Below are 19,075 nucleotides of genomic sequence, written 5' to 3'. Positions count from 1 at the left end.
CATCAATTTAATCAGTAATATATGAATCATGCTACTTCTACAACAAACCATTGATGAGATACTATCCGTGGCACACAACCCACATTTAATTGGTTAAATTCATGATTAAACTTGAATCTCAGAAATTGTCTGCACCTTATTATGATCTGGAATGAAGATAGTATAAGTTTTCATTGTTCACATCCGCAAAAAGTAAAATAAAAGAATTCATTGATGTGTTCTCTTTTGTGACACATAATCCACATTTATTGGTTAAATGTTAAACTCAAAGTTCAAAAACATGTGTATCTTCCTTTTTACTCTTTTCGTGTTAAAAATGCTTTTATGTTATGGAACGGAGGAGGAAGTAAGTCGGATGGGTGTAGTAACCGGAGTGCAGAAAGAAGTGATCTATTACGAGCATCCAGAAGAGTACCGTTGAACGCCCGAAATTGAAAGAAGCATACCGAGGTCAGAGGGCATGGTTATTCAATGCTGCTGCACTGCACATGCATGTGAAATACTCGTCTATATATGTGTTGCATGCGACATTTGTAAGTTTTCAAAATGTGGAAAATTTTCACGGATACAGTATATAGTAGTAGAACAATAAGTGCGAATGGACATGCAGATCGTGCCATCTTTCCAACATCTGATTGTTGTCTCAGATGGTTGCTTGTTCATTCAATATCATCGTCATCATCATCTTCTTTTTAACATCAGTACAGACACAATCGCTCATATATATATGCGCATACACTCACCCTACCTCTATGGGCACCTTCGAAAGATTAAGCATGCATATTATCTTAAGATTTTATGAGGTCATCATAGACGTCTCGTAGTTGACAACTGAAGGTGTATCGCCGAAAATCCTGAAATAAATCCAGAATCAATGCGAGCATCAGGACTTGAACCCTGATGGGCCAGGGATACCACTACCCACCTAACCATTCAACCACGGGTTGGTTTGCATATATGTCTTGTAGTACCCCTCATAACTCATACTCCCTCCGTCCTAAAGTAAGTGTCTCAACTTTATACTAATTTTAATATAAAGTTGTACAAAACTTGAGATAGTTATTTTGAAACGGAGGGAGTAGTATTGTATGAGTACATTTTTGTTGTTCGACAAGACGACAACCATATTTCCAACTCGCGACGCATGCATGAATGACTCGTCTTGATCATGTGAGTTCACACGCAGCAGGGCCGTCTCCAGAAATTGGGGGCCCCGGGCGAAAACAAAAATGTGGCCCAAAATTTAGAAAAAATCACATAATAGAAAAACTTATATGCGTAAAGGTTACACTCACTTTATTATATAATTTCAAGTATGTTATATTTGTACCTTATTTAGCATATATCAAATACTAATGCTAAAAGGGTAAAAGGATAGCAAAGCAATAAGCTAGCTTCAGGTTCTACCAAAAAGGAACATTCGTCTAGTATTTTAGGTTTGGGAGTCTCTCACCAAATATCTACCAAGGGCACCCGTTAGAGATTGATCCTCGACTTCCGATCTTTGTTTCTTCCTAATTCTAGTAGACATGATGAAGATTCAGAAACAAAATCTAATAAATTATAAGTGATCATTGATCAAACGGAATCTAATTAGTTACAAATAGTAATGATTGCTACATTACAAGATCATTCAAATACAAAGAAAATAAATTGAAAAAAGAAACTTGCTCTTGTGAAGATTAAAACACAGTCTGTAGTCTGCGTCGATGTATTCCTCAATCCTGATCAAAGCAATGAATGGAACCAAGGTTCACAACTGTTGCGTCTTCACAGCAGCAAGACGATCGGTCGATCGATGGGATCGGATGGGAGGCAACTGCGCGGGCACCGCAAGACTGCTAGGGCCTGGTGTAGGGCGAGAGTTTGGTGCTTCCTCAATCGCCGGTCGCCGGTTGCGAGACCGAGGCGGCAGTTCGCTGCTGTTCGGCTGCAATCGCTGGAATCGGGCGATCTGTAACCACTCTTTCCATGGTGCCATTGGGCCTCTAACCTTCTTTGTTGTAGTCTATAATTTGGGCCTCTAGCAGCCCAGACCCCCAGTAAGCAGCAAAGAAACCACGACTCGTGTACACGTACATTGGTTGCCTAAAAAAAATGTACACGTACATTGGTTTTCTGGTTTTTTAGCGATCTTTCAGCGGAAGAGAGGCAAACGAAGCGGTTTTCCTCTCGACGGGGGCCCCACGATTTTGGGGGCCCTGTGCAATCGCTCACCTCGCTCCCCATCATCGACGGGCCTGCACGCAGACAACGTTGACACTGTATTTATTTATCAAATGGGCAGCCCATTTATGTCCCAACACTTATTGGTATGGGTGACCCTATGTCCCTATGTCTCTATGTGGATACGTGTTAGACAATCAGATCCGATCTAGCTCGGCAGGACTTGTCTTCTCTCCCCTCTTGTTGTTATTAAGGCCAATTCCACCGCGCGACCCCAAACGGACGTTCACTTTGTCCGGATTTGATCCGTTTGGGTAGGGCAATGGGGTCCTGTCCGTGCCTGTTCTGGGATGCGGTGGCCGTGCGCCCAGCGCGCGGCCGCATCCTTTGGCTCCATCCTGTCCGCCACGGCCAAAAATGCCCATATATTCCTCATATCAAAACAAGTTTGCATGTCCAAATATTAATTGTCTGAAAATAAAAATAGTTTTACAACCCAATCGAAATTGTCTTAATAAAATAGTTACAACCAAATCGAAATTGTCTTGAATGAACATAATGAACCAATACATATATTGATTGCCAATGTGACTCCACACGTGCTCAACCATGTCATTTTGAGGATTCATATGAGTGTGTCAATCACGCAGTTCACGATGGAATTAGACAAACTGTTCAAACGTGGCCGGTTCTTGGTGCAGGGGCTCAACATTTTCACCTTGATAATCAAATCCTTGGTCGAAGATCCTGTCATCACGCTCGTCCTCGACGATCATGTTGTGCATGATCACACAAGCAGTCATCACCTCCCAAAGCTTCCCTTCATTCCATGACAGTGCAGGGTTTCGAACGATACCGCGTCTGGATTGAAGCACACCAAAAGCACGTTCCACATCCTTTCTAGCACTCTCTTGCATTTGGGCAAATCTCTTTCTCTTCTCACCTTGGGGGTTCGAGATTGTCTTCACAAAAGTTGACCACTGTGGATATATACCATCAGCTAGATAGTATCCCTTATTGTACTGGTGGCTGTTGATCTCAAAGTTGACAGGTGGGGAGTGGCCTTCTGCAAGCCTTGCGAAGACTGGAGAACGCTGCAGCACGTTGATATCATTGTGAGAACCTGCCATGCCGAAGAAAGAATGCCATATCCAAAGATCATGCGAAGCCACCGCTTCTAATATGACAGTGCACACTTTGACATGCCCCTTGTACTGGCCCTGCCAAGCAAATGGACAGTTCTTCCACTCCCAGTGCATACAATCTATGCTGCAAGCATGCCTGGAAAGCCTCTAGCTGCGTTGATCGCCAACAATCTCTCTGTATCAGCGGCAGTTGGCTGCCTCAAGTACTCAGGGCCAAACACTTCCACCACGGTCTTGCAGAACTTGTACAAGGACATCAGACATGTGGTCTCACTCATACGCACATACTCATCCACCAGATCGCCTTGCGGTCGTGGTGGCAAAGAGGTCGCGATGATCACCTCGATGCAGCAGGGGTGGTTGGCGGCCGGCTACTGGCCGCTCTGGAGCACTCGTCGGAAGCTGCCGTGGCCGCCGTGGTACGTCGCCGGCGGTCGTATCCCCTCTGCCACCGGCTACGACGGCGACGGCCAAATCTCCTCCAATCGACGGCCAAAACTACGGCGAAAGCGCGGGCGTGGTGGCGGCCATGTCGAGACATGGTTTGGTATGGACGGCCGGGGGGTGCGCAGTGAGAAGGCGGCCGGAGTATAGTGGCGGCGCCGGCGGCGGGGTGGCGCGGGGAGAGGGGGTGGAGGCGTTGGAAGCGAAGGGACTGCTAGTGTCCCCGACAGGCGGGCCAAGGGGGGACAAGGGCGTGCGTCGAGCCCGTCCGCGCGATGTCCATTTCACCCCAAACTTAGCGCAAGTTGGACGGAATCTGGACATTTGTCCGTTTGGGGCCGCGCGTTGTGCCGCGCTATTCGTCCGTTCTACCCCAAACTGACGCACCCGGACAGGATGTGGTCGCGCGGTGGAGTTGGCCTAAGCAACTCCAACCTGACCACAAACAAACGTCCGTTTTGTCCAGATTCAATTCGTCTAGGTCGGACAACAGAACAGCTTCCGAACGCTTTTGTGTTTGCGTTGGCAGTGCACCAAACTAGCCGACAGATTTGGTCCACCCAGTCGTTCGGCGGCTAAATGTACACATGTTTTTAATGTATATGTCTAACTAAAAGAAACATTGCTAGTGTATAACCAAATAAATCACATAGTGCACAGTAATAAATAGTTTTACAACCGAATAAAAATCACAAAGTTTACAACCAAATTTAAATTGTCACGAATACATCGGAAAAAAATGAACCGATACATTTACTGGTTGGCAATGTGAGTCCACATGTGCTCAACGAAGTCATCATGGCGTTGAATGTGAGTTTGCCAATCATGCATTTCACGATGAAATTGGGTGAACTGTGCCAACGTTCCCGGTTCTTGGTGCTCAGGCACAACATTTTCACTCTGAAATTATAACCCTCGGTCGTAGATATTGTCATCATGCTCATCCTCCATGATTATGTTGTGCATGATCACACAAACAGTCATCACCTCCCAAAGCTTCCCTGTGCTCCATGTTCTAGAAGAGTGTCAAACGATAGCCCATTCAGTTTGAAGCACATCAAAAGCACGCTCCACGTCCTTCTTAGAACTCTCTTGTGCTTGGGCAAATCTCTTCCTCTTCTCTCCTTTCGGATTCGATATTATTTTCACAAGAGTTAACCACCGAGAATAGATACCATCAGCTAGGTAGTATCCCTTGTTATAGTTGTGGCAGTTGATTTCAATGTTGACCTCTAGGCAGTGGCCTTCTGCAAGCCTTGTGAACACTGAAGAACGCTGAAGCACGTTGATATCGTTGTGAGAACCAGCCATGCCAAAAAAAAGTGTCAAAACCAAAGATCTTGTGAAGCCACTACTTCAAGTATAACAGTGCAATCTTTCACATGCCCCTTGTACTGTGTTGGGACTTGGGACGCTATTTATGTCCGTTTCGACCAACCTAAACTAACAAGCCCATCTATTTTACGCCCGCAGTAGCCCACCACCGAAAGACGATTTGACGGAGTCAGATTGTCAGTTATATCTTTCCTCCGATGCGTGTTGTCGTGGTCTAGGAGCTTTCCAATCTATAATTGGGAACTAGTGGGTAGTGCGCGGCGGCACGCCGCGCCAATGGATTGATAAGCAATTTAGTTTTTTGTAATATTTGGTAAGTCGTTTCAAGACTTGATTCGTCACAAAGTAGATCATACAAGTAAAGGGTACATTTAGTTGGTACATACATACATAAGTGATCTAGAACACGTAGTGACAGTGAGTACTAGATGCAGAGTTGTGAAGCTCTTGTTCTTTTCTTAGACCTGAGATGTTGATCCTCCAGTTGGGTCTGTCTCTGTGATGTAGTGATAGAGAAAGGAACCTAGTTCTTCTACTCTCGTTTTTGGTGATTTGTTTCCTGTGTAGATAATGTTAAAGTTGTTGCTGGATGCACGTTTTGGCTCTCGGACGGATTGGCAAAATATTTTGAAGTTGAAGACAAATTTTTTTTTAGGGTTCTTGTTTGCCTTGACAAGGCTTGCTTTTTTACTGTTTCTGTATTTCTAATTCTTCTTGGTCTTACCCCATTCTTGCGGATGAGCAGCTCTTGTACAAGATGTGAGAGACGATTGTGCCCTGGTTGTTTATTAACGAAATTTGTACATAATACGAACGTGGATGCAAAGAAACTGGGAAGTACGGTTAGATCTACCGAGGGCAGAAATTATTTATCTTTAGAGCTGAGGTGGATATCGTGGATATGTGGTTTGCTCGCGACCCCGTCCACGAAGATCTCGATCAATGGTATACCCGAAGAAACAATCTTCAATTGTCAGGGGCTAAGACAAGGAAGCCCACTCTCGCCCATGCTGTTTATACTATGCATGGAACCGCTTCAGAGGCTGTTTGCACAAGCGACGACAAGGGATGTGCTGGCCCCTCTAGCACGGACTGGTTTGAAACATCGGATCTCGATGTATGCGGATGATGTGATGATCATTTTTAAGCCCAAGGAAAAGGATATACTGGCCTGCTCGGCGATTCTGGACATGTTCGGATATGCCTCGGGCCTCAGAGTTAACAGGCAAAAGAGCTCGGTGCTGCCTATCAGATGCACACAGGAGGAAATGCAGCTGCTGTCAGATATGCTGGGATGTACGCTCGCCACTTTTCCTTGCCTGTACCTGGGCTTGCCTCTCTCTATTCGTAAGCAAGGCGCCGCGCAGTTCCAGGACCTGGTCGAGCAAATTGCAACGCAGCCGCCGTTCTAGAAGGCGGCATCGCTACCCAAGAGCAGCAGGATGATCTTAGTTCAGTCGGTACTGTCGGCCATACTGGTACATTCCATGCTTGCTATGGGACTGCCCGCAAAAACGATCAAGGCACTAGTGAAAATCTGCAGAAGTTTCCTATGGTGTGGGAAAGAGGATGCAGGTGGAGGAAAGTGTGCGGTAGCATGGGACATGGTTTGCCGGCCTAGATGGGCAGGTGTACTGGGAGTGACCAACCTCAAGTGGATGAATATTCCGCTCCAAGCGAAGTGGCTGTGGCTTCAGCGTGCAGATGCTACCAGGCTGTGGGCGGAGTTCAAGTACAGCATTCTAGATGAAGCCAGAGTTCTGTTCCAGGCAGCGGCAAAAGTGGAACTCGACGACGGCAAGACGACTCTGTTTTGGGAAGACAGGTGGTGCAATGGCTATCGGCTCCAGGAGTTAGCCCCAGGGATATATATATGCCAAGGTAGCCAAGAGGGTGCGAGGCACAAGGACAGTGCAGGAGGCAATGCAAAACGCAACATGGGCAAAAGATGTTGGACCGAACATGGACGAGGATGAGCTTGGCCAATTCATGCAACTTTGGGCGCAGGTGGAGGGAAGGAACTTGGAGCCACAGCGGCCAGATCAGCTTTTGTGGTCATGGGAGAAGAATGGCCAGTTCTCGGTCCGATCTGCATATGCGGCTAGGTTTGCCACGCATCATGTCTCGCCCACAGCTGGCTTCACTTGGGCATCGCGGGCACCCTTGCAGTGCCGTTTTTTTGTGTGGCTCGCACTTATGGGTAGAGTGTGGACTTCGGACAGGCTTGCACGGCAAGGGCTTCCGCACCAGGACACTTGCCCGCTGTGTGACCAGGAGGAGGAAACTGTCAATCACCTCCTGACCGGTTGTGTCTTCGCGCGTGAAGTTTGGGCAAAGGTAGGCCTCATCGTGGGCATGGTCGGCTTGGCGCCGGCACAAGGAGAAGACTTACGGGCATGGAGCACTCGGGCGACATGGCTTGGGAGATAAACAAAGACGGCGCGCGCCATTCAGATTCTAGTCCTCTGGGAGCTATGGAAACATCGTAACTCGGTCGTGTTTGATGTTAAGACCCCGGACGTGCGGCATTTTCTACGAAGAATACAGGCTGAGGGCGTAGTATGGAAGCAGGCAGACATCCTACACGCGGATCTTAACATCCTACCAGTAGACGTAGAGGTAGAGAGGTGGGTGTACGGTGAGTAATCCACCTCTAGCTAGCATGGTGGATCGCGTTGTGTAAGCGCCATGTAAATAATGTGGACGGGGCTCTTCCCCCCTTTCTTCTATCAATATATGATACGCACACTCGTGCATATTCGAGAAAAAAAGAGCTGAGGTGGAATTGCCTATTGGGTTGTCTCGGTGATATTGTGACAGAGGGCAGAAGTTAGAGCAACTCCAATGAGGCGACCCATTTTGTCCGCCACCGTTCGTTTGGGTCGGCGCGGACACAAAAGGCGGCCCAACGCTCTGACCCAAACAGATGCGCGTCCGCTTTTCGTCCGCGGGCGACCCATTCCCGACCCATTTTTGAGCCGGATTTGCGTCGGCGCGGACACGCGACGGATGCGCGCGCGCTCGCCTTCTCCTCTCCCCGGGCCCGCTGATCGGTGGCACATTGGCCTCCCCTCTCACCCCCAGCCAACAGCAACCCTCGCCCGCCTCCTTCGTCGCCGACGCCGCCGCCCATTTTTGCCGGCGACTCTGCCAGCTGCCGCCGCCTCCACATTCGCCCAGCAACGCCGCCCACTCCCGTCGTCGCCCGCCACCGTCGTTTTGCCACAGGGGAGCAAACTGCTTCCCACCGCCGCTCCCCCCACTGCACAGCCGCCCGCGACCAAGAAGTCGCCTCGCCGCCCCGGCCAGATCCGACCGGCACGCTCGTCGGACGCCGTCCCACTCATCGGACGCCGGCAGGGCAGCTAGCTGGTCCTTGCGCGCCGCGACTCCCCTCGCCGGCTGTCTCCTTCTTCGACGCCCGCAAGTTGTTCGACAGTTTGCCAAGGTACCAAATGGACTCCGCCGATGAGTTCTTTTTCCACAATTTCCTTTGCGACTCCAACGATTCGTCGTCCGACGACGAGGAGGAGATATTGGCTGCCGTGTTGGTCCATCACCACCTCAACAGCCAGCGGCCGTTGTTCCGTGGCTCCATTCCGGGCCACCTTCGGCGTTGAATCGCAACCGAGAGAGTGGGCATTTCCTTCTCTGGAAGGACTACTTTGATACAACAAACCCGTTGTTCAAACATCAAAAATTCCGCCGCCGTTTCCGTATGAGTAGGCATGTTTTCAACCGTATTAGAGAGGGAGTGGTCGGCTATGATGACTATTTCGAGTGCAAAGAGGATGTCGTCGGCAAGATTGGTTTCTCCTCTTATCAAAAATGCATTGCCGCCATCCGAATGCTTGCATACGGAGTTCCCGGTGATCTCATTGACGAGTACGTCCGTATGAGCGAGTCTACATGCCTAGAGTCCCTGTATAAGTTCCGCAAGGCTGTTATTGCTGTGTTTGGCCCTGAGTACTTGAGAGAGCCGACAGATGAAGATACAGCCCGTTTGTTGGCGATGAATGCCAGAAGGGGCTTCCCAGGGATGCTTGGCAGCATAGACCATGCACTGGGAGTGGAAGAACTGTCCTTCTGCTTGGCAAGGGCAGTATAAGGTGTTGGGGAACGCGGTAATTTCAAAATTTTCCTACGATCACGCAAGATCTATCTAGGTGATGCATAGCAACGAGAGGGGAGAGTGTTGTCTACGTACCCTCGTAGACCGAAAGCAGAAGCATTTTATCAACGCGGTTGATGTAGTCGTACGTCTTCACGATCCGACCGATCCTAGCACTGAACGTACGACACCTCCGTGTTCAGCACACGTTCAGCTCGATGCATGACGTCCCTCATACTCTTGATCCAGTTGAGGCCGAGGGAGAGTTTCGTCAGCACGACGGCGTGGCGACGGTGATGATGAAGTTACCAGCGCAGGGCTTCGCCTAAGCACTGCGACGATATGACCGAGGTGGAAATCTGTGGAGGGGGCACCGCACACGGCTAAAACAATTGTCAACTTGTGTGTTCTAGGGGTGCCCCCTCCCCCGTATATAAAGGAGCAAGGGGAGGGGGTCAGCGGCCTCATAGGGTGCGCCCAAGGGGGAATCCTACTCCTACTAGGAGTAGGTTCCCCCTTTCCTAGTCCAACTAGGAGGGGAAGGAAAGAGGAGGAGGGGAGAAGGAAAGAGGGGGCCGGCCCCCCAAGCCCTAAACCAATTCGGTTTGGGCCTAGGGGGGCGCGCCCCACAGCTCCCTTGCTGCCCTCTATTTCCACTAAGGCCCATTGACCCCCCCCCCCCCCCGGAACTACTCCGGTATTTATCCGGTGACCCCCGGAACCTTTCCGGTGTCCGAGTATAACCTTCCAATATATCAATCTTTATGTCTCAACCATTTCGAGACTCCTCGTCATATCCGTGATCTCATCCGGGACTCCGAACAACCTTCGGTACATCAAAACACATAAACTCATAATACCGATCGTCATCGAACGTTAAGCGTGCGGACCCTACGGGTTCGAGAACTATGTAGACATGACCGAGACACATCTCCGGTCAATAACCAATAGCGGAACCTGGATGCTCATATTGGCTCCTACATATTCTACGAAGATCTTTATCGGTCAAACCGCATAACAACATACATTGTTCCCTTTGTCATCGGTATGTTATTTGCCCGAGATTCAATTGTCGGTATCATCATACCTAGTTCAATCTCGTTACCGGCAAGTCTCTTTACTCGTTCCGTAATGCATCATCCCGCAACTAACTCATTAGTCACATTGCTTGCAAGGCTTATAGTGATGTGCATTACCGAGACGGCCCAGAGATACCTCTCCGAAACACGGAGTGACAAATCCTAATTTCGATCTATGACAACTCAACAAACACCATCAGAAACACCTGTAGAGAATCTTTATAATCACCCAGTTACGTTGTGACGTTTGATAGCACACTAAGTGTTCCTTGGTATTCGGGAGTTGCATAATCTCATAGTCAGCGGAACATGTATAAGTCATGAAGAAAGCAATAGCAATAAACTAAACGATCATAGTGCTAAGCTAACGGATGGGTCTGTCCATCACATCATTCTCCTAATGATGTGATCATATTCATCAAATGACAACACATGTCTATGGTTAGGAAACATAACCATCTTTGATAAACGAGCTAGTCAAGTAGAGGCATACTAGGGACACTTATGTTTTGTCTATGTATTCACACATGTACTAAGTTTCCGGTTAATACAATTCTAGCATGGATAATAAACATTTATCATGAAATAAGGAAATAAATAATAACTTTATTATTGCCTCTAGGGTATATTTCCTTCATAAGGGCCATGTCAGGGCTTGCACAGTCATACTAGAGGCCGTGTCATCCCAAGATCTCTAGATCTGGCACTCTTTCTTTGGCATGGCTGGATCACACAATGGTATCAACGTGCTTCAGCGCTCGCCGGTGTTTGCTACGCTTGCCGAAGGCAACAGCCCACCGGTGAACTTTACTGTCAATGGTCACAACTACGACAAAGGATACTACCTGGGTGACGGTATCTATCCTCAGTGGACCACTATTGTCAAGACAATACCCAACCCTGTTGGAGAGAAGAGGAAAAGATTTGCTCAAGAGCAAGAGAGTGCTAGGAAGGATGTCGAGCGTGCCTTTGGTGTTTTGCAATCTTGATGGGGCATCGTTCGGTATCCTGCTAATACCTGGAGCACGCAGAAACTATGGCAGGTGATGACTGCTTGTGTGATCATGCACAATATGATTGTAGAAGACGAGCGCCCGGAACGTCTGTACGATCAAAGCTTTCAGTTTTAGGGTGAGAATGTTGTGCCTGAGCATGGAGTAGCGGCAACGTTTGAACAGTTCACCCAATTTCATGAAGACATGCGTGATTAGGAAACTCACGTGCAGCTGCAAAATGATTTAGTTGAGCATATGTGGGCTCATGTTGACAACCAATAAATGTATCTTCTTTTATTCGCTCGCAAAACTATGTGAAACATTTTTATTTGTATCCGGCTTGTAAAACTATACTATTTTATTGGGTAAACTATGTTTATTTGATAATATGTTTGAATGCAAATCAATGTAATATTGGACGGCCAGCCGGCCATGCCGGCACATATGGGTCGACGCGTTGGACGTGCTGCCGACTCAAATCTAAAAAAAGGCGGACGCCAGACGAGCGGCCGACCCAAATGGACAAAAAGCGGATTAAATCACCGTCCGTTTGGGTCGCCCCATTGGAGTTGCTCTTAGAGTTTGCTGGTTTCTCTCGGTGATATAGTCAGAGGCCAGAGAAAGCTAGTTTGTCTCGGTGATGTAGTGGCAGAGAGGGCAGAGGCTAGCTCTTCCCTACTGGTCTTCGAGGTATTATAATTTTTCATATATATACTTGTTGATTACGGGTCTGCGGGAGTACTACAATTTTGCACATACGATATACATGTGGATTTATTTCGACACATGACGTGAAGAGATCACACCGTGTATGCTATTCATGCGCAGTCTGGTAGAGTTAAATCCCTCATAGTACTTGTAAAGTAAATTACAAATTGAGGCCCGGCGACCAGAATTGCAATAATGTTGTCTCTTTGAATTTGGAAGCATGAAGAGACATAGAAATAATAGTGTGTTTATGCTATTCATGCAATCTTTTCAATTTAACTTTCAATGTATTTGTAGAAAAAACTACGAAATAGTAGATCTAAATAGCAAGAACAATTGTCATGAAGTTGTCTATCTGGACTTGAAGGCATGAACACATAAGTAGGAAAAATAGCGGAAAATGAAGGAAGTACATATATCAATTTCTACGACTGAATATTACTCCCTCCATTTCATAATGTAGTGCACATGGATTTTTTATAAAGTCAAACTTTACAAATTTTGACCAAGTTTATAGAGAAAACTATTTATATCTATAATATCAAATATATAAAATATGAAACTACAAAATTCAAAGGTTCACCATATGATGAAGTGCGCCCACATTTTTTGAGATTTATTTTTGACCATAAATTTAACCAACATGGATGACTGCGGCGGGAACATGACAGATACCTTTGAATTCGTATTCGAAAGAAGTTTTCAACAGTATAATTTTTTTAGTGAAATTATGTATTATTGATCTAATTTATGGTCAAAATTGAATCTCAAAAAGCGTGGGCGCACTATATTATGGAATGAATAGAGAATTGTAGATGTAAATGTTTTTCTTCACAAAATTGGTTAAAGTTTGTGTGGTTTGACTTTTTAAAAAAATTATATGAACTACATTTTGGAACGGAGGGAGTAATTTACATCTCAAATATCAGCTGGGCAACATTTCACATTTGTTAGAAAATCAGAGAAAATTGTACAGCATGCATTCATTAATTCTTAGTGCTGCCCAAAAACAATTGACTAGCTGGGCCTAATCCGACCAACAATTGCATACGTCTGCCCAACATCGGCCAGCTGCACGGATTAGCTTAGTGACACAATTGCATACGACTGCCCAATGTCAATCTCACCGTCTCCCTCCTATTTTCCGTCATTTCTCTTGTTATTGGTTCCATCGGCTAATCCGTGCTGCTGGCCGTGCATGTGTGTTCTCCTAAGCCTGCTTTCGACACAACACCTGTAAATTAATACCCGGCAAATACAACACTATCTGTCGGCATTGCACTATATTTCTTATACCAGGCAAATACAACATTAATTTTATCGAGTACAGAAGGACCACGGTACTTTCGTTCCCGAGGAATGCATGGCTTCATCAAATTTTGAACTTGCATGGTTCAACAAAATCAAACAGTGAGCTCTCATGAATATTAGTTCAGAGGGCGATGATGCTCTGTCATTGGGATCAGGACCTCACATCTTAATGAAATGAAGCAGTTAATAATCAAGTCTAAAATCTGAGTGAGACTTAAGCAGTCAAGCTCATTGCAGAACCATGTCTGATAGAAAAACACTAACAACATCTAACTAACAAAGATTGACTTGACACATATATGCCTGCAAATGCAACTCACATATTACTACACAAGAAAACAAATCAGGTTGCTGCTGCTTCTTCACATAAACGATCATAAATAAGATGAGAAGGCAGACACAGCAAGCAGGAAGGCAAGACCTTCCAGCACAACTGTGATTCCTTCAACAGTGACGGTAGTAGCGGTCTCCCTGGGGACGTACCTGCAGTCACCCATATTGATAAGAAATCAGATGATATAAGGGGGAAAAAAGAGTAGCACTTCTGTTGTATGTTTTGTACCATATCTATATGAAATGCATGAGATTACGAAGATGCAAGATGATAAGGCTCGCCTGCTCATTGTGTCCTAGGCTATTCTGTGTTCCATCCATTGACGCTGAATGCACTTGAACAATCCTTAGGAATCCATGTCTCATCATGCAGTCCAAAGAACCTGGATAGAGCAACTGATTATGAAGCAAGCTAATTTATAAGAAAGATGCTACAAAAGATCAATCTACTATCTATTGAATACTGATTTCTTTCTTTGTGATCCTTGCAACAATAAAAATGTTGACTCTACTCGTCATCATAGTATAGCTTGGCCAGAAGCTACTTCCCCAACCATCATGAGAAACTAAAACCATCGGGGTCTGATGAAATCAAGGGTCCTTCTAACATGACATTGTGTGATAATATATATGACAATAGCTGGATAGCTTGACAAATCAAGAGCTCAAGTTAAGGTTTTACGCCCGAGAACAAAATAAATTTTGCTGTGGCGGAATCAGTAGCACAGAAGCAATAAGAAAAAACAAAAAATACAAGTAATATGTACAGTAATAAAGTATGTGATGCAAAATGCATTAAATAATTACAGTCCCATGCAGTTATACCAGATGAAAGTAGGATATCAAAAAAATACCCCACAAGGAGGGGGGGGGGGGGGGGGGGGGTAGGGGGGCACTTCCTTATGGGCCTATGTGGCCATAACTTCCTCCACCTCTTGGCCTTTTAAGACCCATTGATACTTAAATTAAATATAAAATGTTCTAAATAACTCTAGATCATTTTATATATATTTTAACATCTCCGAAAACATTTTTCACCTATATATATATAGACACACACACGGGTAATACCCGGTATTACCCGATATTCACCGAAACCCCTCCGGTGACCCCGAAACGTTTCCGGATCCTCTCGGAACTATTCCGAACATTCATGAAATAATTCCACAAATATATTCTCATGACCCCCGTCCTACTAACACTCAGCAGATCGTGATTTCCTTAAGCTTGTGACCCCGTAGGTTCGGTAACTCATAGACATGAACGAAACCGTTCGTTCAATGACCGACGACGGGACCATGGACGTCCGGGTCAGTCCCTATGAGTGGAAGAATGATATTTGAGTGAACCTTTGGTTATTATGTGATGTTCTCTTTGCTTCGCGATACTTCACAAAACCCGGGATGCATCGGTATCCTCCTGAGTCATCACTATGCTCACTAGACCGAAATCCTCGTTACCGGTTTTGTTCTTCTTTCTCGTTATTGTGTTTCGGCATCCCAGTGACGAAGTTACGTGTGTCTGGCCAGACGATGATCAATGCCATCACACCGAGAGGGCCGTAAGAATATCTCTCCATCGTTAGAGGAGCAAATTCCATTCTCGAGCTATCCGGCCACTTGTCAAACTTTCCGATGAACCCGTAAGTTGTCGTTATGATCACCTTGTTACAGGTGACGTTTGAGCAACCCCAAAGCCCACCGTACGGTAAGAAGTGACCACGATACTCTCATGGTCTAAGGAGCAATATCACATGTTAACACTCCGTGTTATTATAATTGAATGTAGACGATATTAACTCAATTCATAACAAACAAGATTGGGTCGGTTCAATATGATTGTTCTTCTAATGTCATAATCTCAATGTTGTTTTAGGATCATCGTTACACTTAACGCTATCCTAAGATCTGGAAAACGTGATCACTAACAACATTTGAGCTAGTCTTAGAGGCGAGACTAGGAACCTTTTATTTACCATTTATTATTCCACGCGTACATTGAGTTTTTCACTGAATCGCATATTCCATGATCATAGCAGTTATAGCATAGAATATAAACCCTTTAATTATGAATATGAAAATATAATAATACAAATATTATTTCCTTTAGGGCATATTTCCAACAGGTTGCCCTCAAGATTCAAGACTATGTGGACCTAATTCAGCAACATTGTTATAAACCGCACCCGACACAACAATGGGACGAATTCTCCCCCTGGTCGATGGTCTCCGCCGCTGCCAGCTATGGTATTGATCAATGTTGATGCTGTAGTTTTTGATGGTCTACACAAGGTGGGAGTGGGTGCTGTCATTTGAGACCACCATGGAGCATGCTTGGTTGCTTGCAGCCAGCCCTTGTCATGAATGGCAACGTCCGAACTTGCTGAAGCCGAGGCGTTACGACATGTAGTCTTGCTTGCTTCTGCTGAAGGTTTCTCTTCGGTTATCTTTGCTTCAGATTGCTTGTCCCTGGTGCAGTGTATGAATTCGTCGGTCGTCGACAGATCTGTTGTGGGCACAGTGGTTGCGGACATCAAGCTGATGCTGGAGCCTTTCTCCCGTGTTTCCTTTCGTCATGTTAGTCAGACTTCGAACTACTCGGCGCATGTCCTAGCTAGGTCGTGTGAGAGTGTTGTTTCATGTTCTATCTTTCATTCTGCTCCGAACCTGATCTGGGAGATTTTGTGTTCTGATGTTCCTTAATCAATATAGCGCCATAGTTCTCTCAAAAAAAAAAGTGACAACTTTTGATCAAAATTAAATTGTTCAGAATTCCCTTGATGGAAATTTAGTTTCTTAACCTATGCTATATCTACAATGGTTTTTTTCCGACAAGCCTCCACACTATAGGCAAAATCTCGCCCCCCACCCACCAACGTTAGAATCCTGGCTCCGTCCATGCATCATGACGAAGAAGGAGGAGACATGTGCCAAGAGCAATGAGCTCAAGGGGAAAAAGAATGCAGAGTCTCGTACATGAAAATACAAAAGAGGAAGAAAAAGTCTTATGCGTGAACGCTGGCAGCTTGGATCCTGATGTGGCCAAGTTTTCTCATCAAATGCATAGCGGTACTTTCACGTTGCGCGAAAAGGAGTGGAGAAAGTAGGCTGAAAATTGAGGCATTCAGTATGGACATCCGATGCTTTTGCTAATGGCTCGAGAGAGTGTTTTTGACCTAAAGTGTGCAATCAATTTTAGTTAATGAATCAGTGGTGCATTTCACTCTTCCCATGAATACCAGTTTGAAGAAGCCAATTTTAAATGTTTCGAATAATTCTGAAAAATATATGGATGTTCGAAACACATGTTTCAAAGTACACATAGAGAAACAAAAAAGAGAAAACCACAAGACTGGAGTTTTTAACACAATGTCAAAAACTATGTTATTCACATCTGTTTTTTTTCTTTATATGTACTTTGAATTTGGATCTGGATTTTTTAGGAGATGTAGACGCAATGTGTTGCGAACATTCAAAATATTTTTTGACTTTTTAAACTTTTAAATCAGACTTTTTAAATTGGTGTCATACGAGCATGTAAGTGATGGTGCCACTGCCATCTGATATTCTCCCCAAGACCAAGAGTCCTCGTCTGGTTCTACAGACTCTTCGACATTGATCTCGGCGAAGGCGGTTTTGGTAGCCCTCTCGTCAATCTTGGCTGCGGCCTCGGCTCCAACAGTGTACGGCTTAGAGTCATCACGCTCTATGAGCCCGAGCGCCATATCGAGGTTGGTCACCACGTCTGACATGGCGGGCCGGTCCCGGCGCCACAAACAGCGTGCGGCCGTGTACGCCACAAGCTCCAGCGCCTGCAACTGCCCCGGCGTCGGCTCTGGCGATGGGCGCCTGTCCAGCAAAGGCCCCAGGTTCCCACCCTCGATGAACGGGACAGCAAATCCAACCAAGGTATGTGCCTCCTCCCAGCTAGGCGGCCTCCCCGTCAACACCTCCAGGATCACCACGCCGAAGCTGTACACGTCGCTCGCCGGAGTCACACGGTGCGTGCGGCGGTACTCCGGGTCGATATACCCAAAGTGGCCGACGACCTCCCCAACGAGCTGACCATGTAGCTCGCCCTTCGTCGCCGCTTGCAAAACAGCGGCGCCGAAGCCGGACACGCGGGCCAACCAGCTCTCGTCCAGAAGGATGCTGGACGAGCTGACGTTGCGGTGGATGATCTGCGGAGCGGACACGCGGTGCAGGTGGTCGACGGCTCTCGACGCGCCCAGCAGTGCCTGGACGCGCACCTTCCACGACGACGTCGCCGGCGACGCAGAGGCAGAACCGCGGCCTCCGCCCAGCGTCAGGTGGTCCCTGAGCGTGCCGTTGCTAGTGTGCTGGTACTGGTACACGAACATGCGATCGCCGTCCTCCGAGCACCAGCCCACGAGGCCCACGATGTGGTCGTGACGGAGGCGGGGGAGGATCTCGAGCTCCGCCACGAACGCACCCTCTTGTTCCTGCCGTTGTCGCCCGTAATTCTTCAGGCACTTGACTGTTACGTCCAGGCCATCGTGAAGACGGCCCTTGTACACCGTCATGGAGCTGTCCTCACGGAGCACATGGTGGAAGTTTCCGGTCAAGATTGTGATCTCGGCTGACGTGAACTCCTATATATGAAGACGATGGCACAATTACACACAAGTAATCAAGCTGCAAAAGCAACAAGATGAAACCTACCCCACTGCTGGCTACTTACCTGCAGCTCCAGCGATGGCACCATATCAGATGCAGTTGCAACTATAGGTAGAAGAACTCTGGTAGGAGTAGGAGCAGGAATGATTTGATCGAGGCGGCGGGTAATGGAGATGTGGCTGAGCAAGGGGATGAGGATGAGGTGGGAGTCGATCCTGCCGTTGACCTCCCTGAACTTCTCGGCCTGGACGCCGGCGTAGAAGAATTTCCTGCTCGCGCTCCATTTCTGGCAAGCGACGATGATGTCGTGCGCCTCCTGGAGCGTGTCGCCCAGCCCGGCCAGCGGCTGCGCCACCTCCGGGTCCTGCAGCTGCAGGCGAGGCAGCAGCTTGCCGATCACCGACACGCGCCGCGCGAGGTGGTCGCACTCTAGCTTGTTCTGTTTCACTGTCTCCGCCGCCTTGGTGATCTTCGTGACGAGCCCATGGACGTACAATGCCAGCTGGGCTGCCGTCGCCACCGTGGTGACCGCCATGGAACCAGACTACACTGTATACCAACCACTACATCCGTGGGCGAAGCTACCCTTCTACCCTTTTGGATCTACTGTAAATTAGTAGTACTTTGATATATACTCGTACATCGCTTTCGAATACTTGGTTTACCCAAAAGGGTGCAACGAGGTGTGGGGTTGGGCCCATTATATTTCATTTAAAGTTTGGGAGCGACTAAGCCTTAGTGCTTTTCTCACACCCATTTGTATCTCCTGCTGGTCGCCTCGTTTTTCTCCGCCCAGAATGTTGTCCTATCT

The 19,075-nt window shown here is 46.9% G+C and overlaps 1 protein-coding gene across 1 annotated transcript; it reads right to left on the bottom strand.

Moving 5' to 3' along the window:
• Positions 1-13,668: 13,668 nt before the first annotated feature.
• Positions 13,669-18,799, bottom strand: LOC109760331 (probable serine/threonine-protein kinase PBL23). Its single transcript, XM_020319161.1, has 3 exons — positions 18,329-18,799; positions 17,233-18,239; positions 13,669-13,777 (listed from the first exon to the last, which is right to left on the bottom strand). Exons 1-3 carry the CDS (start codon positions 18,797-18,799, stop codon positions 13,669-13,671), a joined length of 1,587 nt encoding a protein of 528 aa, XP_020174750.1.
• Positions 18,800-19,075: the final 276 nt, after the last annotated feature.

Source organism: Aegilops tauschii, chromosome 2, assembly GCF_002575655.3.
Source record: "Aegilops tauschii subsp. strangulata cultivar AL8/78 chromosome 2, Aet v6.0, whole genome shotgun sequence".
NCBI lineage: Eukaryota > Viridiplantae > Streptophyta > Magnoliopsida > Poales > Poaceae > Aegilops > Aegilops tauschii.
This window is presented reverse-complemented; position numbering and strand designations above follow the sequence as displayed.